At 38.6% G+C, this 27,572-nt stretch overlaps 2 protein-coding genes across 3 annotated transcripts; one reads left to right on the forward strand and one right to left on the reverse strand.

The window, feature by feature from the left end:
- Positions 1-891: 891 nt before the first annotated feature.
- fscn2a (fascin actin-bundling protein 2a, retinal) lies at positions 892-9,911 on the reverse strand. Its single transcript, XM_036590329.1, has 5 exons — positions 8,297-9,911; positions 3,504-3,660; positions 3,165-3,286; positions 2,853-3,020; positions 892-1,636 (listed from the first exon to the last, which is right to left on the reverse strand). The coding sequence occupies exons 1-5, from the start codon at positions 9,117-9,119 to the stop codon at positions 1,431-1,433; spliced, it is 1,476 nt and encodes a 491-aa protein (XP_036446222.1). The 5' UTR covers positions 9,120-9,911; the 3' UTR covers positions 892-1,430.
- A 6,799-nt stretch (positions 9,912-16,710) lies between these two features.
- On the forward strand, positions 16,711-25,463 carry LOC118820883 (actin, cytoplasmic-like). 2 transcript variants are annotated; one of them, XM_036589176.1, is made up of 6 exons: positions 16,711-16,836; positions 18,922-19,053; positions 19,139-19,378; positions 21,046-21,484; positions 22,684-22,865; positions 24,967-25,463. In XM_036589176.1, exons 2-6 carry the CDS (start codon positions 18,928-18,930, stop codon positions 25,108-25,110), a joined length of 1,131 nt encoding a protein of 376 aa, XP_036445069.1. In that variant the 5' UTR covers positions 16,711-16,836; positions 18,922-18,927; the 3' UTR covers positions 25,111-25,463. The 2 variants fall into 2 exon arrangements, with proteins under 2 accessions (XP_036445069.1, XP_036445070.1); XM_036589177.1 differs by having other exon boundaries at positions 16,713-16,836; positions 18,927-19,053.
- The last annotated feature ends 2,109 nt before the right edge of the window (positions 25,464-27,572 follow it).

A 27,572-nucleotide genomic window follows, 5' to 3' on the forward strand; every position in this document is an offset into this window, starting at 1 on the left:
TGTATTCAGTGCTTGATGATTTATTATTGAAGTCTTGATAGGAATAAAAAGAAAAATATATAGCCACAAGTGGCAATACAGGGGGTCCAAGCACTCATCAGTGCAATGAGGCCTAAAGTTCTATGGTGTGGGGATCAGGTCATGAACATAACCCCCATGTTTTGTGGTTCTACAACTTAGAATTTGGAATCTATGTAGTGTTTTGTGGTCACAGTTGCCACAAGCTCTAGCAGCTCTATGAGGCATAATACACCAGTATACAGCATTGTGACAGACAGAAGATGAATAACAGAAAATAGAAGGCCTCTATTCATCATAATTTTAGATGTGGAATGTTCAAAGACAATGTTTGTCAAGTTTAAGTAAAACAGACTTTTTGACCTTGGTATAAGTAAGTCAAAACACCTGACACAGTTGAAATTCTGACATGAGTTGTAATTGAAAACTTATTCAGCTTAAAAAATTGAATCACATGACACCCAGTACTTATCTGTAGAATGCATAAAATGATGGCAATATGGTTTTTTAATTATTTTAAGCCTCTTTGTGCACTGTAGCACCCCCTAAGGGCAAAACTTGGTCAGGTTTGCATGCCTCACTGGATCCTCAGTCTATGCAAGCGTTTTCAAAATTTTTAATAATTAAGTCAGAAATGCCAAAGCAGTGAAGATAGGATGGAATGTGGAGATTGTGGTAGGCAAAAGTCAATAATTTTTTTTAAAATTCTTTACCTACAGAAGCCAAACATTATTGTAAGATCTATTTTGTAATGATTGGATTAAAATTTTAGGACTAGTTTGAAAAGTGCTGTTTACAAACAATTAACAAAACAAAACTTTTTTTGAAAACACTTGTAATTGCATAGAATTATTGGCATTCACAACAGGAATGGAAAATTATCAATGCTTTAATATTTTGATGATCATCCTTCAATGTCTGATGGTCTAATCATCTCCTCTATCATTATTGTTATTGATCTAATACAATTCCCTCATAAGCTTCATTCTCCTTTTCAGGAGATCAAGAAGTGTTTTTTGTTTGTTTTTACTCATATTCACTCATATTATATTCATATCACTATTTTACTTTTTTAAAACAATATGTGTCATTACCAGGTTGACACTAACTTGTGAGCATCTAATTAACAGTATCAGTAGCCTAAATTATTAACTAATGTTAGTGTTAGTCGAGCTGACAGATAACAAACATTCAAAAATGAATCAAACATGAAAGCAGTGCAGAGATAACAACATGAACAGATGTATTGATACTAATATTTCACTTTTTGCAAAAAGGTCTAGAAGAAAGAAAGATATCAATAAAAAGTCAGCCATGAGGAGCTACTAATTTGAAGGCTTTCATTTCTCCATCAGTCTCTGAGGCTCTGTAGCTGCTGCTCCTTAGTGCACCACTGAAGCTCATCACAAAACTCAGTATTCCCAGAGAGAGGAGAGGTCCAGGCTAGCAGCATCACACTTGAGGGTGCCGCCCTGGTCTCCACGTAGGTATTTGCCATTATTGCCCTTGATGCCTACTCGTCCATGCTCTGGGAACTCTAGGAAGAAGTCCTCGGCCTTGTCACCGTCTGAGCAAACCAGGCCGCTGCCAGAGACGTACCAGAACTTTCCATTTCCACCTGTGAAGGAAAACAACTGGTGAGTTTGACATGGTTTGAATGGTTTGATGTGAAATGCTCCATTCTAGAAAAACTTACTGCAGCGTCCACAGTGGTGGTTATAGGAACCAGACAACTGAAGCGTTAAATGTAGAAATCTGGTAATAAATATTTTGCCCGATACCAGAGACACTATTTAACGGTGGTGTTGATTTAATCCTTTGGATTATTATGTATTTTTTTATCATGGCAGGTAAACACTGAGTGCTATACAGCAGAACAGTACCAAAAAGAAAACAGTTTTTTTATATTCACCAGATGTAGGGTCACTGATTGTTTTGTATAGTGAATAAAATGCTTACATTTGCATTGTAGACATCAAAGGGATTCACTCAAAAAAATAAGCCCCCCTAGTGGCCATTTAGCCAGTGGAACAGAAATCGACTCATGGGATATTTTTATTAATATAAGCAAATATACTTTTATATATGTACATCTTAAAAGTCAAGGCTTATTTGAGGGACAGGCTAAAAATTTTTATAAGCTGCAATAAGAAAAGGTGTTAAAAAAAATAAAGGTGCCAAAAGGGTTCTTTGAGGCAATGCCATACAAAACCACTTGTGGTTCTCCAAAGGACTTTTCAATGGATGATTTGTAGCCTCTTTTGGCAGACCCCCTAGTAACCATTCACTGGAGTGGAAGTAAACACATATTTTTAAGTAGTATAATCAATTCAATATTTTATTATTTTCACATAACTCTGTTATTAGTTTAACAGGAACAATGTTGGTTCTCTGTGTGTGAAAAGTTGTGTGTTGAGATGCTAGTGAGCAATGAGGGGCAAAAGGGGAGGGGTGAGAACCCCCTGCTTTGAAAATTATTCAAACCTCACTATAAACCGACAGCACAACTGCGGCCTTCTTTATGTCAAAGAATCATGAACAACTAACACTATAAAACAATAGCATGTAAAAACGATAAACGCTTGCTCACCTTTGAAGATGAAAAAACATTTTGCATCAAAATATCAAAAAATATTCCATTAATGTTATTAAAGAATGAAAACGTTGATCAGCTGAGGGCCCTCCAAAACAGGGGGAAGTTGCATTTTATGTCTACTGTGTAGAATAACCAAAAAGTTTTTTTTTGATATCTAGAGGGTTTTTCCTAGAACCATACAACCTAAAAACATTTAGAAACCATTTGACACAGCTCTCATTTTTATTCATAGTCTTACTTTTTATGTGGTAAGCGCCATCGCTGAAGAGCAATGAGAAGATGTCATAAATGGAGCGGTTGGCGTCCAGTGTGTTTGAGCTCTTGTGGTGGCAAACAAAGCCGTTCTCCCCTCGCAAGATTAGAATAGGCCGGTTGATCAGTTTCAGCAAGAACAGCTCATCATCACCTGAAGGAGACCAAAGCATGAAGAGACGGTATATTGTAGCCTTGAACCCTTTTCCAGTTGTGGTAGCAGGAATAGCATTTGATTAAGATGACCAAACACAAGGCCAGAGGGGGGTGGGTTACTGTCTCAGTTTCATGTACTCACCCACAGTATCACTGACGGCTGCGAGCTGGCCATTTTTCTTGGTGCAGACATACTTTCCATTATTCGCTTTCAAAGCTACTCTGCGCCCAAGCCACTCGATTTCAAACATTGTGTTGGCCTCACTGTTGGTGAGTGAATAGACATGGTATCAGTTGTAGGGTCTTTATTGCATAGCAGATGGAAATGCCCCTTTTTTGTTTACCCCTTGGCCCCTTCTCTTATATTTTGAATCTTTTCATCGTAAATACAATGAGCAGAAAGATGCAGATGGGCAAATGTTGCTTTAAAATGATTAAACTGAGCTACATTTTCAGACAAGCGAAGAAGACTTTGGCTTACATTTCTGTGGCTGTAGACTGGATGCCTCCATGTGTGACAAGGGTCCAGTAATTCCCTGCATTAGTTCGGAACATGCATTTCTTTGTCGCCTTGTCAATCTCCATCTGAAATGTCTCCATGTCTGTTTCTACATCCTGATTGGCTGAGATGCTGACACCTGGAAAAAAGGACACATTTGAGCGATTACTGTGGCTGTTAAGTGGTCCAGATTGACATTCTGATTTCTGCAGTATAGTGACAGATTGCACTGTTGTGTGAAACCTCAGATGCAGGAAGGCAGAGTTGCTAGCCAGTCCATTTAGCCCTCAAAGTACATACCTAAAATAGATGGTTCTTCAAGGGTTCTATAGTGAAGGCAATGGTACTATATAGAACCATTTTATGCTTAAATGCTTCTTTGAAGGGTGAGATTGTTCTTCAGTTTGATGGTGTTGTATATGGTTCTATATAGCACCAAAAAGTATTCTTCTATTGCTTCAGGTTTGGCATTGTAACAGTAGCAGGACCCTTTTTGGTGCTATATAGAACCATTTTCAAAAACACAGTCTCCATCAAACTGGAGAACCATTTCACCATTCAAATAAGCATTTAAGCATAAAATGGTTCTATATAGTACCATTGCCTTCACTATAGAACCCTGGAAGAACCACCTTTTGTAAGTGTGTAGAATGACTGCATGATTTAGTGTCTTTGTTTAGGTCCAGTAGCTGTGTGAGTGCTGCTGTGGTATTAAGATAGAATTTTCTATACAGAATTGTCACTAAATATGGCTAATGAATGAAAAAGATCAGCAAAACAGTTAGCATGATCTTACTATTTAGCGTGATCAGCCTGCTTTATTCCTTTAACCTGATGGACTTTGCTATGAAGAGTAGTTCTAAATGTTAAACTGCTTTGTCACTTTCTAATTAGTTTTATTCATTTTATTAACATTATAATGTTAATATACACCAATCAGGCATACCATTATGACCACCTCTTTGTTTCTATGCTCATTGTCCATTTGATCAGCTCCACTTACTATATAGGTGCACTTTGTAGTTCTACAATTACAGAGTGTAGTCCATCTGTTTCTCTGCATACTTTGTTAGCCCCCTTTTACCCTGTTCTTCAGTGGTCAGGACCCCCATGGACCCTCACAGAGCAGGTACCTATTTGGGTTGTGGATCATTCTCAGCACTGCAGTGACACTGACGTTTTGCCATTCAGTGGTTAAAATGATTCAGCGATTGTTGAAATGGTTGAAAATAAATTGAGAATTCCAGTCAGCGGTGATTTCCATCATTGACAAAGCTGTTTCTTTCTTATGTGGCAAAAGAACTTGAAGATTAAATTTTTCAATGACCCATCAAAATTCCTTGAACTACTTGCCTGCCTATTTAGTTTTCTCACTATATATTTACTTCATGCATATTTACACACATTTTGAAACTGTGAAAGAAAAAATCCAGTGTGTTTCTTTTGATTTTATAATTTTATAACTTACACAGACTGGATGATTGTATATTGTGGTTAGTGATGCATTTCAATGCATTATAGATTTTCCATTTTCCTTCTTCACAGGTATAAAAACACAAGTAACTGAAGCTAGTATGGCCTGAATACTACGAATACTAGCTTTCAAGCTAATAGGTCAAAATAATTTTATGCTAAACAGTTCTGTGAATTAAAATACTATTTCATAATTTCTGTACAGTCATATGCAGATGTTTGAATACTGCTGGTCGAATTACATGTTTTATTGATATTCTAAGTCAAAATCAGTTAACACATCCTCTACAGGGAGCACACCTTTTTCTGCATTTTTACTGCACAGTTGTGCCATTTTTTAACAGGTCACATTTTATTGCTTTCCTCCCAGTTTATTAAATTCAGCAACTGTGCAGCAATTGTGCATTAAATGTGCATGGCGTCCAATCAAACTGCTGTAACAATATTTACCAACACTTTCACATGAGTGTGGAACAACTTTACATGCCACATGCAAGGGCAGCTTGTCCATTTAAGCAACTTAAGCTCTTCTTAATAAAAATAAAATGATTACATTTAAAATCAAAATAAATATTCATAATTGTGACTCATTCATATAATTTCCTCTATGTTTCTTTATAATACTGTTTTCTCTAAACATCGAAACAGCGCACCCTACTGTTAAAAAATTGCATTAAGCACACCAGCGACCCATGTAAAGCTACCCTATATAAGATTTGGGGATTTAATATGTGTAATTGCATGCAACGGACAGAAGAACATTTAGTAACATCTATTGTTGCTTAGGACCCCTTCCCTGATGAATCTGATGATTGCAAGAATGTTGAAAGAGCATTCAAAGAAAACTCAGTCAAAACTTGGTGAAGGATGTGTCTTCTGAAGAGGTAAGTGAATGATCTACTATTGTCATTACATATTCATCAGAATAATGTTGATTTTGCCTTTGAGACCTAAATATCGAGCCATATCATTTTTTAGAGCAAGTGCATTTGATGTTAAAACATAAAGATATATGACATGAAAAACTACTGTACAATCTTACATAGTGTAGCTTTAAACAGAGTAGTAGAGGAACTGTTGTGTCATTTATTTGTAGCTGATTTGATTGGACAGTTGACACATTTGACCCTCCTAGGATATATTTTCTTAAAGTGGCTGTTGTCTAATAATTTGAAAAATTGGATTTAAACAGAACTGTAAATTAGATTAAACAGGACTGCACACTGCTCACATTTGTGATCTAAAAACATTTTTTGTGAAGAAAAACATTAATGCATTTGATGCATGCCATCCTTTGCACTGCTATTATTAACAATTGATAAAAGGCCTCCTTAGAGTCTAAAGTTGCACAGAACAGAATCTTTTTTTTTGTTTGTTTAAATTGGCCGTTATGAATATTTTCTCACTTCCCAGTCGTGTCAGCAATGTTTTTTAATCTATTAGCACAATGGATACATGCTAACATGCCAGCCACCAAAACTGTGTCCCCTGTAAACCTTATTTCACTGTGCCCTTAACCTGGCCGCAATATGGCTGCCTAGCATTACGCTAAACCGCTAATCACTCCCTGTGTCTCACTCTCTCTTAGCTTGTTGTTTAAATAACACCAGCAGTGGTATTAAATCCATGCACCCGTTTAACATGGGCCAGATTGTGAAGGATGAGGTTCAAACAAGATACCTCAGAAATATCCGTCAACCTTTCCCATAAGCCTGTTACTAGCGTAATCCTGCACACACATCCCTCCACCCAACCTGTTCATTTGCCTGCTGCAGTAATTCCCTCTGTGGTGCAATGCAAATCTGTGATGAAGGGCCCACTAAGCAGCTTTAGGTGCCTTGCTCCAACCAACATAAAGCAGGGGGCATTCACTATGTTATAATGGCAAATAGAACTTTCACTGCTGTAGTGCTGAACAACCAGTGTACAGTGGAATAGCTCTAGAGTTCATCATTCCATTACTTGTAAGTGGAATAGAGGCTCTGAGTAGTTTAACCAGCCAGAAATATGTTGGTTGCTATCATAAATTCCTTTTGAGGAGCTTTTAGTTATTATAGCTGTTGAATAAAACATCATCCAGTGAGATTCCCATTTACAATTCATGATGTTTTGCTACTGGGGTGATATCTATCCTACTGTAGATAAAGACATAATGATATTATTGCTTCCTGTGGTCATGTCAAGAGCTAGCAATATTATTATGGCTAAAAGTTATATAAAATCCACATATTAAGGGAATAAGAGGTTTCGTTCAGCAGCCACACTTCCAGTTCTGTGCTCTATTCACTTTTTCCTCTCTAAGAAGCATTGTGAAGGTATGTTTCTCTTGGGATTCATCTTTCTTTAAAGTTTTATCCACACAAAGCCTTTGAAGACCCACCCAGCCAGAAGCAATCAGGCTGTTTCAGTAACCAGCATGCTCCTCCTCAGCACCACGCTCCTCACTTTCACTCAATGAGTAACAGTAGGGGTATTTAGCAAGCCAAGGGTTCATTCTAACAATAGCAGCAGTCCTTTGGCTCATTGACAGGAATTACACCAGGGCACCAGGACGTGTCTGACTCAAGTCATCTGCAACTCCTCTAATCTGCACTCGACAAAGCCCATTAACTCTGAATGCTTCTCACAAAAGCTGTAAATGTCTGGCCAGATGGTTATGAGTTGATGGCTGATATGGCTTCTGTTGCAGTAAATTAGTTTGCATCTTGCTTTTTGTATGATTTGATGAGAGGAAAAGTTTTTTTGCCCTACTTTTACTTTGGTCATCAACAAAATGTGTGCATTTTGGAGCAGATATTAAGGTTGTGTAAGTTTTGAAAAAAGTGCCTAAATTTCCACTTACCTACCCCTCAGTGTTTTCCCATTATTCCATTCTTTTTTTTTTAATGTAATGTGAGTGTTGTTGGTCTATGATTTATATTAGTGGATAAAACTGTGTAAACTAGAATAAAACAGGCCTTTTTGAGAAAGGTTTGCACATAACTGTCAAAAAAAGCAACTAGACTGTCATAAATGTCCCCCTTTGCTCTTCTATGCCCTGCAGCACTTTTGTCCAACGTAAAAGCTCCAAACGTTGTCTGATAGTGCTCATTGTTCACAATGGTTTTGTCTGAGTATACTGTTTTGCGGTTCTCATTTCAGAAAGGAACAAGGGAGTCTCAAATCTAAAAATGGACAGCGCTAGGACACACTGTCCACTCTTGGAAACTGCAGCCATTACTGAATTCACTTGCCTATGAAGCCATTTATCCACTAAGCACCTAAAATACATGCCTGCTAAAAGGGAAAAGTATGATGGTTACCTTGACGGATGGATACATATCTTTTGTTGGATGCCTGGAAAACTACTTGTGGATTACTCTCCTCCAGATCAAAAAGCTCATCTTTGCCTGGCTTGGTACATCTCCCAGACTTCAAGGTGCCTGTAGGACCCATTGGAGTGAGGTACTTGCCCTCATTATCTTTAAAAGCTAGCTTTCCAGACCTGAGCTCCAATGTGAATCCTGTGTGAGGCCCATACTCTTTTACTAGCTTGCCATCACTACTGAGAAAGCGGTTGTCGCAAGTCTTCAGGCTGTATTTTCCACCCATGTAGACCAGGGTGACCAGAGAGTCCACACCCCATGGAATGTTGCTGTCCACCGAGATTTCACTATCTGGGGCAGACAAATGTGCATAGCGCTTGCGGGCTACACTTAACAGGTTAGCCTGTGGGTGAAGGGCCAAGTGGACAGCCCACAGCTCGGCTTCTCCGATGGCCTGGGCAAAGCAGGACAGGTAATCTGCCGAGCCTCCAAAATAACGTAGGTAAGGCTCTGACTGCAAGGCCCAACGGCCATCCGACTGGGCCACGATCAGGAAACGGCATTCAGAGTCTGGTACCTCAGCTGCACAGCTCACTTTACCATCTTTATCCGTGGCCAAGTAACGACCAAGGTGGCTACGCAGGAAGACTACCTGACCGTCCTGGTCATCCTGCTCCAGGGTCCAGATCTGCTTCTTCTTCATACTGGAGCCAGATGCATTCACCTTGAAGCCAAAGGTCTCAGCTGTAAGGTAGCGGTTTTCATGGTTGATAAGCCCGAATTGGAGCTTTAAAGCTTTGTTTATTCCATTGGTGGGCATCTTGACCAACAGTTTACTGTTAGGAAAGTTAGGATGAAAGTGAGGGAGGGGAAGAAAAAAGGCTGTAGATTTTATATGATGTCCTTTGTATCCTCAGAAGTCGCAGTGAAGTCTCTTGGAAGCTCCTCTGATCATTTGGTCCCAGTTTCACTCACCTGTTTGCACTTATTCACAATTTGTTTTGGCTCTTTTTTGAAATTCCTCTCGATGCTCCTGTAGTTCATGGGAAATCAGTCCCCAGTCCTCTCTGTGTTACGTCCCTCTAGTACCCACTGCACTTGCACAGGTGCCTGCTTTCTGTTCCCTAATCAGCACGGATTAAACTCAGCAGGACACCGCACCTCAATCCAACAAGCCTCTGACGTCACACTCCAAGGCTCTGACCCCTCCTCTTCCACTCTTCATTTCTGTGACTCTCATTCTTTTTCCTTTTTTGTGCACACTATTACCATTAGACTAATTTTGCTCCTGTTTAGCATAGTTTCTCTGATGTTCAAGTTACTTTCTTCTTTGACAACCTGTATTAGCTGTTCAGTAGTTGCTTCGTGGCAATGCTCAATGTGTGGATTATCCAGGATCTTCTGATGATCCACTGTTCAGTGGCTCAGGAGGAAAGTTCCTCATCTTTCCCAGCTTTTGTCCACTCACTCTCTGATATTGAGGCAATTGGGCAAAGGTTTACTGCACAGAATATGTATCACCTGATTTCCATGAGTTCAGTAAGCCTCTCTTTATGAATACAGTCAGAGTTGCTCCCTTCCCCCTCGCATACAAAGTCTCCTTTCACTTCTGTCCTAGGTTTTTCCTTCCCTTCCCTTTCCCTTCCTTTGGGTGTCCTACATTTACATCCACTTTGACTGTCTGTACTCTTTTCCCTTCACAAGCACAAGTTTTTTGCCCTATATGTCAATCCTACAGGCAGGCTCACTGTCCATTTCTTGCTCACCTCCTTATTTCCAAGTCAAATATCTTTTGTTAAGTGACTAAAACAGTAGATGGAAATAGAACTTTTCTACTACATGCCCCTTTCCAAGCTTCTCTGAGAGCATTACTTACCTCACTCTCTGGAGTTTCTGCTGTCTGATACCTGAAGAGAGTCCTGAAAGCACAGACCACTTGCCTGACTGTTTGACATCCTGGAGCAATTCTGTTAAAATGTTTACATTCATCTTTACATTCAAGGGATCATCCCAGACTGCAGGTGCCCTTGACATAGAAAGTAGTGGAGAGGATGGCCATTGAAATCCCAGACCACCAAGGGAGACTTTAATGTCCTTACTCTGTCAGGGGTAACCTACAGAAGCTGTCTGACCTCAGGGGCATTATGTCTTTGCATCATTCATCATTCATTCATTCAGTCTTGTTTTTGTTATTTAATATACTTCCACATATATCCAATTCAAATGTACATTCATAATGTATTTTGACTTTGTACTCATACATAAAATAAAAAGTATGTATGAATAAACATAAACAAAAATATGTTAAAAAAATAAAACTGATATAGAAGAGGTATTCAGACACCACAAATTAAAAATATTAGTACTATATTGCAAAGCTGTTGTTGGCAACTGCAGCTTCACTTAGTCTATGGTAAAAAGTAATCTTTTGGCTTATTTGGCTCATTCCTCTCAACAAACTGTCTTCAATTCCCTAAGATTAAAAGGGTCCCTCTGTTGAATGTGCAATTTCAAAATTCTCGATACATTTTCAAAGGGATTCAAGTCAGGAGACTGGATAGGCCATGCAAGCACCTTCACCTTTAAAATGGATGGTTCTTGAAGGGTTCTTTAGTAAAGAAAATTCTATAATGGGCCATTAACACTCAAATAACCCTTTGCATGAATGGAAGCATCCTTTATGAAAAGGGTTCTTCAGATTGATATAGAATGCGCTGTAGCTGGTTCTATATAGAACCTTTTTGAAAAGGATTCTTTATAGCACCGAAATGGTTCTTCTATGGTTACAAGCTTGACATTGTAACAATAAAAGAACCCTTTTGAGTGTGATATGGAACTTTTTTCAAAACGGTTCTATGTAAAACCATCTACAGCACAGTCTTAAGAACTCTTCTACGATGCAAAGAACTCTTTAGTCATGCAAGGGGATCTTTGAGTGTTCATGGTTCTTTATAGAATCATTTTCTTTATGAAAGAACCCTTGAAGGACCATCTTTTTTAAGAATGTTCTTTTTTAAAAAAGCAGTCTTGGCTGTATGTTTGGAGTCACTGTCTTGTTAAAATGTCCATTGTCTCCACTTATATTGTAATTCACAAATATATCATCACTGCCAAAACAATAACAGAAGATTTTATTCCAAAAAAAAACAACAAAAAAAAACATTTTGGACTGTTTTTTTTTATTGATCCTTTCATCAAGACTTTATCACTCAAAGTTAAAGACAGCTGGTGTTTACAAATTATGTAAAAAAATAAAAGCAGAAATAAAAAGAAATACAAGGTTTTATCTCAACATTAATAATGTCATATACAATCTGAATATAACTCAGTATAAATGTTAAGTTGTACGCAAAGGTTTGAGACCCCCTGGTCAAATGAGCTGTTTTGTTGATGTTCTGAGTGAAAATAAATGAACACAGTTCTGCACATTTTATTGCACAACTACTGCTTATTTTATATTTATATTGAGGGGGAAATAAATAAAGCATAAAATGTGTCCTGTGCAAAATTTATGGCACATTTTGTTTTTTTATGTTTAACCTAGTAAATAAAAATAAATTGTGCACTAAAATTTGCAGAACAATGTCGTAGTGAAGTTTTTTGCTTGCATAAGATGTTTTTTTAATCTAGAAAATCCACAAGACATGGAATTTGACCAGAGGTACCCAAAGTTTTGCATATGACTGTAAGCAATAAAAACAAATGTAATGTCATTTAATGTTATATGACTTGGAACAAGCATGCTGCTATTTGAATATGATCCTCATGCTTCTTTATGACATACCATTCAGCGTCATATACTGTTTTATGGAACCTTAATAATGAGTTTATGTAACCCTGTCAGAAGTTTTAAAGTATCGACCTACCTGCCAAACACCAACATTCATGAAAGATCATGCATCTATCCAGGCTAAAGTTCATTCCACAATTAAAGAGCAAATATGTTTATGAACAAATAAATCCTCACCTTTCTGTGAAACACATTTCATCTAACACCACCCTAAAGTTTGAAATCACAGTTTGCAATTATATAAAATACATTCGTTGAAGATGCATGTACAAAAAATCCGTTCTGTCATAACTTTACAGACTTCAGCTAATGAGCGAGAAGCTTTAAAAGATAAATGAAAAGTTAGATGTCTTCAAAATGATGAACAGACCTGATTGAGAAGTCTGTAGAACATTTATAGTGAGGTATTAAAATGAACATCCATGCCTTGTATTTGAAAAGTAATGATCACTTTTCGAGACACACAATGATGGTATATTATTTATCATGTAATAACTTCTTGACATTCACGAAGCACTTGAAATATTGAATGAAGCTTGTCTTATCAATCTTAAAATAACAGTAATTATCAATATGACTGATTGCAAACTTCTTAACAGCAGTGTACATTAACATGCTTTTATAAAAACATGCTCAAGTTACAGAAATCTGAGATCCAAATCTAAAAACTGTGATGAATACATTCTCTGCATCTGCCTTGGCTGTTATTTAACAATGCCGTGACAAACGCTCTTCACTGTTAATAGGATTTGGTGTAATAGTCAGTCAGGCAGTCACTGCTGCTGACTGAAAGAACATCTGAACAATATTACACTGTGAACCAGAAGAGGGTGCTGTGAGCATCTGCCTTTACTAAATCGTGCAGTGTTTAGCCCGTAATAAATCATGCAGTGTACAGCCTTTATTAAATCATGCAGTGTTTAGCCCTTAATAAATCATGCAGTGTACAGCCTTTAATAGCTCATGCAGTGTTCAGACTGTACTAAATCATACAGTGCACAATCTTTACTAAGTCATACAGCCTTTATTAAATCATGCAGTGTTTAGCCCTTAATAAATCATGCAGTGTACAGCCTTTAATACCTCATGCAGTGTACAGCCATTACTAAATCATACAGTGCACAGTCTTTACTAAATCATCCAGTGTACAGCCTTTAATAACTCATGCAATGTACAGTCTCTACTAAATAATGCAGTGTACTGCCTTTAATAACTCATGCAATGTACAGTCTTTACTAAATCATGCAGTGTACAGTCTTTACTAAATCATGCAGTGTTCAGCCTTGACTAAATCATGCAGTGTACAGACTTACTAAATCATGCTGTGTACAGCCTTTAATAACTCATGCAGTGTACAGTCTTTACTAAATTATGTCGGGTACAGCCTTTAATAACTCATGCAGTGTACAGTCTTTACTAAATTATGCTGGGTACAGCCTTTAATAACTCATGTAGTGTACAGTCTTTACTAAATTATGCCGGGTACAGCCTTTAATAACTCATGCAGTATTCAGTCTTTACTAAATTATGCCGGGTACAGCCTTTAATAACTCATGTAGTGTACAGTCTTTACTAAATCATGCAGTACAATCTTTCTTAAATCATGCAGTATTCAGTCTTTACTAAATCATGCAGTGTACAGCCTTTAATAACTCATGCACTGTACAATCTTTCTTAAATCATGCAGTGTACAGCCTTTATTAAATCATGCAGTGTTTAGCCCTTAATAAACCATGCAGTGTGCAGCCTTTAAGAACTCATGCAGTATACAGTCTTTAATAACTCTTGCAATGTACAGTCTTTACTTGATCATGCAGTGTTCAGCCTTGACTAAATCATGCACCGCACAGTCTTTCATAACTCATGCAGTATAGTCTTTACTAAATCATGAAGTGTACAGTCTTTCATAACTCATGCAGTGTATAGTGTTTACTAAATCATGCAGTGTACAGTATTTACTAAATCATGCACTGTACAGTCTTTACTAAATCATGCAGTATTCAGTCTTTACTAAACCATGCAGTGTACAGTCTTTACTAACTCATGCAGACAGCAGGATGGATGTCTTTTCCTAAAGATAGCAGGAACTATAGAAACTCACAGCCTGTTTACTCCTTGCATTAACATGTGTTTGGGGTCTGGATGGTATCTGGATTAACCTTGGCTGTATTCCATGTGTACTTTTTAATAAAATATGTCCCCACTTTGACCAGATGAGATCCAATTGTACTCTTCCTGTGTGAAGAGCACTTCAACACAGACGTGTTAAGAGTTTTCTCTGTAGAGGATGTTAACTTATTTTAACTTATAAAAACAACTAAACATTCAAACTTCCGCACACAACTGTATATGCAAGTTTTGTGTTTGTCTGTTTGTACTGTATTGCAAACTATTAAGATATTTTGAGAACGTTTCTAAATTTCAGACAAACGTCACAGGATATTACTGAGAGGAGTCCAGTAAAGAATGTTCTTATGCGTAATGTTCTTTTGGTTATCCTGTAGTTCACAAAGAGCCCTCACACCTCCAGCTTTGACCTGCACATGTTAATCTTAACCAGTGTTTCAAAGAGAGATAATTGCTATGCTACTGGAGTTCAAAAATGATTAAAGATACAGAGAAAATGGGACTCCTAACAACCAGACCTGGTAGCTGGTAGACCACCAAATCTGTCACCATCAGATAAACACTACTTAACCCCTTAAAATCCCAGGCTAATTACATACTAAAGCTTATTTTTCAGTAACTACAGGGACTTCAGTGCAAACTGGTTGAGCTATTCTTAGGTTATAGAAGTGTATAAGAAAACTTTGGGCCTGCCGGTGGGTCCTGGACATTTAAGAGGTCCACCCCAGAGTTCAGACCCCAACAACAATGAATGTGTTTGGGATTACTTGGACTGTGAGAAGCAGAAAATGCAACCAAGACTGAACTTCTAAGACAGATATTTTGGAAAAACTGAAAGTCTTCTAAAAATAATGGAAGCTGTAATAAAGGTAAAGGGTGGACACACTAAATACTGAAAATATAATGTTATATCTAGTTGTTGAGACTTGTGTGTAATTCTAAATATATATTTTCTACTTTTTTACTGACACTGAAAAACAACTATTGTGTACTTAATGGCCATTTTGCCTGAAAATTAAACAAATGGAAGTGTGGATTTTGCACAGTACTGTTGCTCTTAAATATTGAGTTTAACTGCATGAAATATTAACTGGGTATAAATACAACATTACAAATACAACACAATACAAATAACCTAACGAACTAGTTTCATGCTAATAAATGTCTATTAATTTATTGGAAAATGTGCTTTTTATGCTAGACTAACTCATGCAGTGATACACATGATATGTGTATCTTTAAAATAGAAACTTTTTAAAATTTACTTTATGTACTATTCCAACATTTCTAGCAAATGTGAGTTATTACATCTGCATGAAATATTTAAGGCTACATCATGAATTCGACACGGCTTCACGCCTGAAAATCCACTTTTAGGCCACTTAAAACTAACCAGAGGATCATTATTTAATTTTGCATGGCTGCATGAACAGAATTGAAGTTTTTGCTTGAATTTTGTCATAATCTAAATTCTAAATTCAATCTAATGTTCTCTTTTATTTCCTTACATATTCTGTGCACATTTTAAGGATTAAAATGAGCAATTATTCAATCAATAAACATAAACACAATGCTGCAGTGCAGGACTTACTATAATAGTTATGTATTTATTTATGTAGCGAGTGGTCTAGTGCTGAAGTACACTACTGTACTGCTGAAGGCCGATTCTCTGACCACTCCTAAAGCTCTTCATTGCAGGTGAGTGTTATCCTGTAAACTGAAACTCTATTGTAGTGGTATGTTCAGAGCAGCACTAGGTCACTGCCTCTCCATTATTCATCAGCTTCTGCACTGCAGCAACACAGCAGGCAGACCTCACACTTTCACCTGACCAACGCTAAAACAACACGTTAGACTCGACCTATCACTAACGTGACCTGCCGGCCTAATCCTGCTGTCTAATCCTCCCTAAAGACTAGTGGCCGTGGCCTGAGGTCAACAAGTAAATCCTCTGAATAAGGCGTGTTGATAACGATGGACTTTTAAAGGGCTGGTGTGAAGCTAACAGAACGTAATCTGCTCCACCGGCGCAGTGAAACGCGGCCTGTCGATGCCGAGTTTGACCCACTGCTGGAATAGGATTGATTTACACGGCCATTAGGCTGCACTGCTGTGGGCTATAGCTGCCTCCACACATGGTCTGTGTTCATAATGCTTAAATGACAATTATTCACGATATAAGACTCACTTAGATGACTCAGAGTAATACTGTGATCTTGTTTTTATAGAGTAAACAGGCCGGCGTCCTATCCGGTTCCTCTTTTGTAGAAAATGGCCATATTTGGTAAGAGAGCGGAGACGCCGTGTCTCAACTCGGGCGGAGAAAAGATACAACTTTAGGCTATTTTCACACCTGCATTCCGGAAAGTCCCGCCTCCACCTAGGGTTGGCTAATAGTTGGTACTCACGAGCTTCACGTCACGCTTTAAGCGAGGTCTTAGATAATCAGAACGCAGAAAGCGATACACTGATAACCAATCGTAGCGGAGGAGGCGGGGCTAGACGGAATACGGGTGGGAAACAAAAAAGGAGAAAGGCTGTTGCACTTCTCGCGTGTGCTGCGCAGCGGTGGAGACTGGAGTGAACAGTTTTACATCTCGTTTAACATCATCGTTCTCAGGTAATCCGACTTTTTACTACTTGTTCCAGTATTTGCAAGAAAACTGCTTTTTAGATTTGATGGAATATGATCCTCGTTTTATCCGAAACAATGTACAGTAGCCTAAAAAAGCAGAAATTAAACATTTGGTAGGACTTATATTTAAACTTATAAAAAATAATAATATAAACAATATAAAAAAATAATATAGATTATAAAAACAATGGATTATTAATATAATTAATAGATCAACAATAATAATCATCATCATCATCATCAGTGTTGAGTGAAATCCCAACAAAAATGTAAAAAGTCTAAAAAAAATTAGTTAAAAATTAAAGCATGGTGCCTGTTAAAACAACAAACAAACAAACAAACAAACAAAAACCCAACAGGATTTTAGGAATTCATGAAGGCTTCTGTGCCATTACACAAAGACTTAAAGACAGGAATCTCCAAAATATATAAGCACCAATATGTTATTGTTATTAAAATGTCCTTCAGAACACTCTGCGTATGTACATGTATTGCATGCATTATCTTATTCATGTAGTGTTTTTTATTAATACTGTGATAATGTGAGAATATTGTAAACCACTGTATTTTGATGTTATATTTTTATATTGGCGCACAATTTTAAGTCGCTTTTGAAGAAGGTTGAAGTAAAAAAGAACATAAAAGTAAGAATCCTACAGAAATGTTTACTAAAGAAATGGCCGTATCTTTTATTATTGAACCTGTTGTAAATATCATGGCTATGATACTGACCTGGCCTACATTTGAGTTTCATTTGAATTCAGTTCAGAGGTCAGCTGTGACTGAGCAGGAAAGATTAGATGATAAAGGCAGTGATACTGTTTCCGCTCTTGGTGACTTTATGACCGTAACTTCACCCAAAAGCATTCACAGGGGTTTTTGTGGTGGTCTTGTGCTGGGGGGATGGAGGAAAAGTGCGGTGACGTGATGTATCAAAACAGTGAATTTGGCCAGCCGAAGCTCTGTTGTGTCTGCACGTGGAGAGCCAGCAGTGTGAAGCTGAGCAGATAAATAATGCAGGATGCAGACTGAAGAGCTGCTTGAATTGCAAAGCAAAACACTCGCTCTGCATGCATGGTCTAGTTTGGCTGAGAACCTGTTTTTTCTTAAAGGTGAATTCCACTGATTTTTTAATCATTCTGCATGCTTCAATCGTTAAGACGCAGGCAAAGTCATTCGGAGTGGTTCGTTGTGAAATAATCTGTTCTAGAGAAACTTATCAGGTCAGAATTATTCACAATGGTGGTGAGGAGAAACAAACGTCTGAAGAGACGCCTGAAAAATGCCTCTAAAAGTGATCTCATAGAAAGTTATTATGTAAAATGGTTGCAAATATGCTGCCTGAAGCCAGAGGTACTGTTTTATGATAGTTTGGACATAAGCTTTTAGGCTAAAAACTTATATTTTTAATCCATTCATGGTCAAGAAGTAAGCATTGTAAGCAAAACAGTATTTAAAGTTTATTTTTTCAGATTTATACTACTATTTAACCATTATTAGCGTTACATAAAAAACTCAGAAGATACACGTAGGTGCATGGTTTTGCAAGGTTTTTGATAGTAAATAAAATAACTGTAATTGCATTGTAGACATCATGAACCCTGGTTTCTGTAAAGAAATCAGAGTCAGCAAATCATTTCACATTAAACCACTTTGAAAGACTTTGTTCATATCTCAATGATTACATTATGCAGAAATGCAGAAAAAAAGGAAGTCTTTAGTCTTCCGGCTTAACTGAGGTGCATCCTTAAAGGTAATGTGACTGTTATGTGTTTGGTTTAAGAATTATTGCTGAACAAAGTACAATGCTTCGATAGATTAACTACATGGTTGATCATATTCACTTTAGGTAGATTTGCAAAGTTCATAAAATAATAAAGACTTATTTTGACCTCTAGTGGTGTAACTATGCTACTGCAACATGCCACACTTTCTTGTGGCTCTTTTTAAGATTTTCTGAAATGAGTTTTGACTGTACTACTTAAGATACTACTTCGCCCCACTGTACTACCAACCCAACTCATTTCCAAGTATGTAAAATCAAAATGTAAATTGCTGTCTGTCCCAAAGCACAGGATGGCTGATGATGACATTGCTGCGCTGGTGGTAGATAACGGCTCTGGGATGTGTAAGGCTGGCTTTGCTGGAGATGACGCCCCTCGAGCTGTTTTCCCTTCCATCGTGGGCCGTCCCAGACACCAGGTGAGGAATGAAATCTCCTCTATTTCCATCTCTTCCTTCCTCTAATTCAAATCATTTGCTGTTCTCAAATCCCTGTCCTATTTAGGGCGTCATGGTTGGGATGGGCCAGAAAGACAGCTATGTGGGAGACGAGGCCCAGAGTAAAAGAGGCATTCTCACCCTCAAGTACCCCATCGAGCACGGCATTGTCACAAACTGGGATGATATGGAGAAGATCTGGCACCACACCTTCTACAATGAGTTGCGCGTGGCCCCTGAGGAGCACCCTGTCCTTCTCACTGAAGCTCCTCTCAACCCCAAAGCCAACAGAGAAAAAATGACCCAGGTGGGATCCACTAGCTCAGGTGTTACCTTTGAAACATCTCCAGTGTTGTTGTGTAGGAATAAAGAATCTTGAATTGAAACCAACCATAAGGTCCATAGCCATTCTACAGTACGAATGTTAGAGACCACCCAGTCAAAACAGCCATTAAGGACAAGAAATTTGTTTTTCAGCATCAGAAGAAGACTGAAAACTAACATTTAACAGAAGCCACAAAACTACTGCAAAACTGCACAAATATATTTGAAAATGGACAGAAAAACCTTACATTTCAAGGATGGCATGTTACACAATCATGCATAAAAAGCATACAGTGTCTAGTATATTAATGGACATGAAACAAGTTCATTTACCATGAATTATTATTCTTAGTTTTGTATTTATACCAGATAATATTTCAGGTCAGATCAGTCATTCTGTAAGCAGTTAAACTCAACATGCTGTACAAAAGTCAAAAACCACTTTCATTTATTTAATGTCGGGTCAAAATGAATGTTAAGCACAAGATTTTTCAGTATCAGAAAAGTTTTTTTTTTCTTTTTTGTCCTTTCCTACTTCCTTCTTCCTTATGCTGGTAGACTTATCGTATTTCTAATCCTTCAAAAATGTCTCCTTTAATCACTGTAGATGCACATGAGAAAAACATTTGTGTGGCAGCTGAGGTGTGTTTGTGTAGTTGCTTGTGTGAATGTTAGTGTCTCTTTGAAAAGGGGAGCACAGTGTTAGTGACACTTGGGAACAGGTTATGTTGGGAAGACTGCTTAGTTACAGATTGGAAGGATGGAAGAGTGCCAGGAGGGTGCATGAAAGTAAAGAGTTGATACTTAGTGTTAAGACTCTTGTGTAATTATCTGTTTGATATATGTTTCCTGTTTTTTTTCTGACAAAATGAATAACTTGTACTTAATAGCTGTTTTGAATAGAAATTTAATAAATGAAAGGACGACCTATGACTTTTGCTCAGTAATGTACACAAGGCTCGATCTGACTGGGGATGCAGGGGGATGCCATCTCCTCAGCAAAACAAAAATCGACAAATCGACAAAAATCATCCCCACAGGTCTATGTAATTAAAGAGACCTTATTCTTTACTCTATATAAACAAGTGAGCATTCTAATGACAACATAAGATGAGAGATATCTGAAAACATTTCTTCTTGCGCTAAAGTCTTTAAAAAAAATGAGCATAGTAACCCTCAACCCGATGCCGTTTAAGCCCACTGTCCCACTACAATTCCTCCCCTACAGTTCAACCACTGATTACAGATTTAGCAATGGAGCTTGATGTGATATTGGGAATTGAGATGCTGCAAATCACTTAGCTTGCTGAAGGTTTAATATTGAAAAGCTCAACAGAAAAGTAAAAGCCCCAGGTGGGATCATGTAGCGCAACTGTTCATCAACAGTTATAATTGAAAGCCAAATACCACCAATGTTGTTGTGCAATAGAGTCTTTTCAGCTGAAACCACCCGTAACATCCACAGTCATATGCATAGCAGTGCAGCATCCTAACATATTGACAGTCAACATGCTGCAAACCAGTGACCTTGCCTAAGGTTTAGTATTGATGACCCACTCATAACTTTCCATTCCATTGACACCCTTTGGCACGCTGGTGAAAAGCTAATGCCGAATGGACTCTCTGTCTCCATCTCACCCTGTCAAGCAGATTATGTTCGAGACCTTCAATACTCCAGCAATGTACGTGGCCATCCAGGCTGTGCTGTCTCTGTATGCCTCAGGCCGGACCACCGGCGTGGTGATGGACTCTGGGGATGGGGTCAGCCACACAGTGCCCATCTATGAGGGCTACGCGCTCCCTCATGCCATCCTGCGTATGGACCTAGCTGGCCGCGACCTCACCGACTACCTGATGAAGATCCTGACCGAGCGAGGCTACAGCTTCACCACCACAGCAGAGCGTGAGATCGTGCGGGACATCAAGGAGAAGCTGTGTTACGTGGCGCTGGACTTTGAGCAGGAGATGATGACCGCAGCTTCTTCATCCTCGCTGGAGAAGAGCTACGAGCTCCCTGATGGTCAGGTCATCACCATTGGCAACGAGAGGTTCCGGTGCCCAGAGAGCCTTTTCCAGCCCTCCTTCCTGGGTGAGAACCAGTTACTGAGACAGTCAACCACCAGCTGACCTATCCTCCACCCACAATTGTAGCAAGGTTGGACAAGCTTCACAGAACATTGGCAAATTCTCTTGGAACTTGAATCAATACATAATGTTGAGTTCCCCGTTAAAAATTGTATGCTGGTGAGCTGGACTTTGTACTACTAATCGAAACTAAGCAGGTTGGAAACAACAACAAAACTTTTAAATTATGTGGAGGTTCTTTAAACTATAAAAGGGCTCTTTGCACTCATACTTTTCACTTACAAAAAAGATTCTCTAAAGAAACCATCTAGGCTGGCCTTCTAGCTACAGGCAGGAGCTGCCCAGAACTCCAGCCCAAGTTCTCAGAGTTCTCTCCCCCCTTCCTCAACCAGTCTTCTCTCATACTACCACCACACATTGAAGGCATGGTCTGAAATCACAAACACAAATATAGCCATTTTACTTACTAAATAACCAGTGAACCTACATGTCTCTTATGAGTTTTTTTTATGTAATGTTGATAATGGTAAAATACTGGTAAGCCTCAAATTTTCTTTGAAGGCTGTTTTGCCTTATAACGCCCTAAAAACAATATCTCATACATTCCAAACATTCTGTGTCATACCTTTCTGTAGCTTTTAACAGTGTTGAACTCTTCAGACGCCTGGTTCCTATCACTGCAGCGGTGAACAATTCTGACTCTACAGTTTCCTCTTATGTTGATGGGGAGTTTTGTCAATCTTGTCCAACCTCACAACAGTTGCTAAGAAAGAATGAAGCGCAGTGGGTGAAGCATAGATCAAATTCTCTTTAAAGCATAGCAAAAGTGTCTGGTCACAGATTTTACACATGACAAATAAGAACTTTTATTTCACAATCAGTCTGTAATAGACAGAAATTACCATTTTAGTTCTAGTATCTCATCATTATATGAGCTGCACACGAAACCTAAAAGGTCACTTAATTACTTCTATTTACTGTCTTCCCAAGCAGAGATTAAGTCATGTGGTGCTTCAGTAAGAATGTAAATATAATTAACAATTACCTTTCATTGCATACATTGAATAATGCTTGATTAGCGTCAGAGAAGCAGAGGGTTTTATAAGTCTGCTACTCCTTTTACACATCCAGGCCTCGTGTGATATTGTTTATACTGACGTCCTCATTCATACAAGCTGTCAATGACCATTGACTTTCTTGTAGGCATGGAATGTTCTGGAGTCCACGAGACCACCTACAATTCCATCATGAAATGTGATGTGGACATTCGCAAAGACCTGTATGCAAATACCGTTCTCTCTGGAGGAACTACCATGTATCCTGGCATCGCGGACCGCATGCAAAAAGAAATCTGCTGCCTTGCTCCTCCCACCATGAAAATTAAGGTCTGTTCATGATTCTCATAACCACATGCGTTCTCTATAGTGGTAGCGCGTCATTTCAACCATTGATGGTTTTAAACCAGTGGTATTACTTTGTGTTTACATTAAGAATGTGGGGTATTTTACCCCATGCCCCCCCCCCAAATAACTCAGCTTATAATTGGCAATATATATATACACACATAAACACACACACAGACAATCTTGCCCTCTTTTAAGTTTTTTTGGCTTCTTTATACAGTCGTACGCAAATGTTTGGGTGCCCCTGGTTTTTTGTTGACTTTCTAAGTGGAAGTAAGTTAACATATCGTCCGCAATGAACACGTCTGCACACTTTAATGCACAATTACTGTTTATTTGCTGAAAACATTTTATGTTTTCATTATTTTTTTATATGGCAAAACAAAATGTAGTTATGTTATAACTGAAGTTTGGGGGTAGGAGCATGGCTGAAACCCCTCCTTCTTTCAATCCAACGCCCTATAATTTCACATCTTCACCTTCCTTTCCCGTGACGAAGTGTTCGCAATCCCCACCGCCACCCCATCTCCTCCCTGTTCCTCAGTGCTGCATCAGTTCTACTACAGCTATGAGGGGGGATCTGGCCTTCTAGCTACTGGCAAAAGGTGCCCAGAACTCCAGCCCAAGTTCTCAGAGTTCTCCCCCCTCCCTTAATCAATTCTCCCTCATACTACCACCATATGTTGAAGGCATGGCCTGAACTCACAAAAAGCAAGTAAATACAAATTGTCAACTAAAGTGGGCAGAAAAATTACATATACAACTTGTTTCCTGCAGAGAATGCTTTAACTTACTTTCACTTAGATAATCAACAAAACGTGGTATTTTACAGGGAGTGTTCAAACTTTCCATCTGATTGTATCCATATATTGCTAAAAAGCAGGTTTAGGGGCCCCTCAGAAAAATAATTGCACCACTGGACACTGATCTTTAGTCCTGGGTGAGAAGCGGGAATTGAGTTGTTGATGGCAGCAGATTGCTGAAGGCTGTGCTGTTTCCTTTAGGCATACCTAAAGGTCTTTGAATTTTTCAGCCTGGGGAGGTCTAATTATCAGTTTCTCATTAGCAGGATTAGATGCTTTGACACACAAATTGTTGTGTTTGTAGCAGTGGAAAGGTTTTTTTCTGCGTTCATGCTGATATCGTGCTCACATTCTCATTCAAAGTCTTGCAGTCAGCTGTTACAGGTAGCACATGCGCACACAAATAATATACAAGGAAAGACACAGATAATCTATATAGAGGAAATTTATGTTTCAAATGCTTCGCTCATCATTAATATTACTCCCGAGTGGCATCACGGTCTAAGCGTTGGCCCTATCATCAGGGATCACAGGTTTGATCCCTGGTGATGCTACAAACATCTGTGGCCAGTAGTCCAAGACAGCATAATTGGCCTTGCTCTCTCTGGGTGAGTAGGATGGCCCTCCCTCTCCTCCTATTATTAGTGCAGTGCTAGGCAGCACAGGCGTCCGTTAGCTGACGTATTAGAATTGGCAGTTAGCGCTGTCTAAGAGCATTCAGCTGCTTAATGATGTTGTGTTTACGTCACACGAGTTCACATGAAGCACATCCTAGCCTTCACCCCCTTAGTGTTTATGCTATTGTTTTATTGGTGGAGACCTAGCTAGTAGGTGGAATTGTAAACCAGCAGAAAAAAAGAGTAACACAAGTAATGTAATTGTTATTAAGTCAGCATTACAAGAATGTAAACTGTAATGCATTACACTACATTGTTGCTGTAGCGCATTACTTTGTACCATGTTATCCCCAACACTGGTGACATCTTTTCTTTTATGGTGGAACAAAACAAAAAAAGCCATTGCAATGTTTACTGACAGTGTGAATCATATGAACATTACAGAGCATTATAAATGTTTTTTTTGTAAGTAAACAACGTGTCAGCTTTTGAGTGTCTTGAAGTTAAATGCAGGCCAAAATCTGTTAAAGACAGGCCATGAGAAACCAGCACATGAAATTTCAACCAATCTCTGATCCCAAATATTTACCAATGTGGTTTGAACCTGCTGGACTAATATTTCAAGCTGTGCTGCAGTAATAAATTGTGCTCTTTGCTGTGCAGATCATTGCGCCCCCTGAGCGGAAGTACTCGGTGTGGATCGGTGGCTCCATCCTGGCCTCACTCTCCACCTTCCAGCAGATGTGGATCTGCAAGTCAGAATATGATGAGTCTGGTCCCGCCATCGTCCACCGCAAGTGCTTCTAAAACATCCCGCCTTACCGCACTGCCCCATCCACAACCTGCACAAAACTCATTAACTGACCAAAGCCTGTGATCAGCCTCCATGACTGTAGACAAAGGAGAGTGGGACTTGATACCGCATGGCCATCGCAGTGATCCGATTCAAACTTACACTTGACCTCTTTTTCTTCTCCGTACCTCTCAGGTTATCCTCCAGCAGTTGACCTGCAGTGCTCTCCTGAAGTAAAGCACAATGCTCGTCCAGCTGTTTTGTATATTTACCTTTTGCCTTATTCAGTTTTTGGTACAAGTGTATACCTCCTGAACAGTCCTAATAGCTGCTAATGGCCTCTTGAATAAACAATCAGAATTTAAAATGCCTTTTTTTTCTTATTTGTTTATAATGACAGACCAGAATCAACTAAACAGAGAGAAAGGGAACACGGTCTTGATTGTTGTTCTTTGAAAGCTTCTGTTATTAGAGTAGTCTGCCAGTCACAGCCATTTAATTAGCCTGCCACATTTCTGGGCTTTGTCAGTGAAATCAACCTCTCCAGAGCCAGTCAATCAACCTGCTGCAATCAGGGTAAGTACTCTACTTATCAGTCAGTGTATATCAGCAGACAAATTGTCCCAGGCTTCTCCATCAACTGTATGAGTCTAGAGGCCTTGGACGTGCTAGTCTGTATCGTATTACAAGTGCATAAAAAGCGTATGTAAATGACAGCTGACCTACAGACCAAACAACAAACCTGATAGTCTATTGATTAAAATGAATATATATAAATAGTAAATCCCTTCAAAAATATTTTGTTTGGGTACTATCTTGCTTAAAACATGCTACATGTACCCCTCTATCATAAATGTATTAAAAATGTATTAAAATATTTCAGGCTGGAATATCATCCCAAAACTATCACAAACCAGATATTTGGCCCTGTATTTATTATCATTTCATATAATCACTTCGTGGGAGGTTAACTTTTTAGAAGGGTTTAACTCCTCAGATGTCTGATTCTTATCATCACCACTGTGAACAGTTGTGACTGTGTAACAGGCTTCAAACCCACTCAGAATGACTTTGTTTACATCTTAATATCTGAATTATGTATTTTGAAAATTAGTGGGATTCCCCTTTAGTTTAGCATGCATGTGAATGTTGCTAGCAATGAATGAAAGATGGAAGCCACTAAGGCCTATTAGTCTGATGTGACTTGAATAATGCTAATCGGTTTTATTCATTGTTAGAAAAGGAACAGGAAAACTCAACATAGCTTAAAGTCAAGACTGCTCGGTTAGAAGGTCCAGAGTAACCTCTTGTTAGTTTTGGCTTCAGGTTAGGTTAGCTGGCAACTTGAGAATTCTGACTTTAAGTCATAGACTAGTTGTCTAGTGTCACTGATCTCAGCATCAGACACTCTTCATAAGGAGATCAGTATGGGATGTAAGACTGTTTCAACTGCTCTCTTTCTTGTTGTTTCATCATTTGTTTCAACTGAACTCCAGACAAGCAAGAAATAAAATGAAGTCAGGTATATGCTGAGACTAAGTGAGGTTTTGGCAATTCAGCAGTGTAACTCTTTCATAACCTGCTGAGCACCCTCATTTGAAAACTGTGGAACAGAGAGTCACCATGACTGACCAGAAGATGGAGCTATTTAGCTGTCTAAAGAGAGCTGTTTTCATTAGGAGGTGGCAGTAGAGCCTGCAATTTTTCAGACTTTGGTGGGATTTAACTGAGGTTAGATGCATTTAAAATGATCAGTCTTCGCTGATTCAGTGTCCACATCTAAAAGCTAAAATATTAAAAATATTAGATTCATGGTCTTAAAGAACAGTGGAATGTTTATTCAAAGAATCTTCAAATATGAAAATGCTTGGAAAAAGAAAACCTCTGCTGTTGTTAAATTAGAAAAAACAGCGCAGGCCTTAGCATTAAGGTTACAGAGAAAAGGACCTACTTCCCACAAAGAAGTATGGTGGTGGATCCGAGACTTGGAGCTGTGAGGTTTGCATTCAAAGTGCTGTTGTACACTTCTAAGTTCATGACCCCATCAATACACACAAGCTAACCGACATCACTGTAAGAAAAACACCCTCAGACTTTGAGGTTTCTTCATGTGCTGTACTGTACTCTTAGTGCAGCCTGGTTGGAATTCAGGCTTTTTCACACAAAGACTCTACTGTCAGTTTGATGTAGGGGCTAAAAGTGTTTTCCTCTGAAGTAAGTGTCATTTCATGACATAACCTAAAGAACATAAAGTTTACCGATGGTTTAATGATTCACGTCCACATACTTTTTAGCGACACTGTAATCTCCCACCTCATGCAGCATTACAAGAGAAAACTCTTCTGATTTTGTAAGTGCCGTTATCTTCACTCTTAAAAAAGAAGGTTCTTTAAGGGTTCTTTAGTAAAGACAATGGCTGACATTAATCAAGCATCTCAGAGTAAAAACACTGATCTAAAGTCAGGTCAAATCAGTC

Source organism: Colossoma macropomum, unplaced genomic scaffold (assembly GCF_904425465.1).
Source record: "Colossoma macropomum unplaced genomic scaffold, Colossoma_macropomum, whole genome shotgun sequence".
Classification (NCBI taxonomy): Eukaryota; Metazoa; Chordata; class Actinopteri; order Characiformes; family Serrasalmidae; genus Colossoma; species Colossoma macropomum.

Excerpts from the sequence above, each read along its gene's own strand:
- fscn2a (XM_036590329.1), bottom strand. The coding sequence starts at position 9,119 with ATGCCCACCAATGGAATAAACAAAGCTTTAAAGCTCCAATTCGGGCTT. Across the intron at positions 3,661-8,296 it reads ATATGTATCCATCCGTCAAG|GTGTCAGCATCTCAGCCAAT; the intron begins GTAACCATCATA and ends CCTTTTTTCCAG. Across the intron at positions 1,637-2,852 it reads TGGCGCTTACCACATAAAAA|GTGGAAATGGAAAGTTCTGG; the intron begins GTAAGACTATGA and ends TTTCCTTCACAG.
- LOC118820883 (XM_036589176.1), top strand. The coding sequence starts at position 18,928 with ATGGCTGATGATGACATTGCTGCGCTGGTGGTAGATAACGGCTCTGGG. Across the intron at positions 19,379-21,045 it reads ACAGAGAAAAAATGACCCAG|ATTATGTTCGAGACCTTCAA; the intron begins GTGGGATCCACT and ends CCTGTCAAGCAG. Across the intron at positions 21,485-22,683 it reads TTTCCAGCCCTCCTTCCTGG|GCATGGAATGTTCTGGAGTC; the intron begins GTGAGAACCAGT and ends ACTTTCTTGTAG.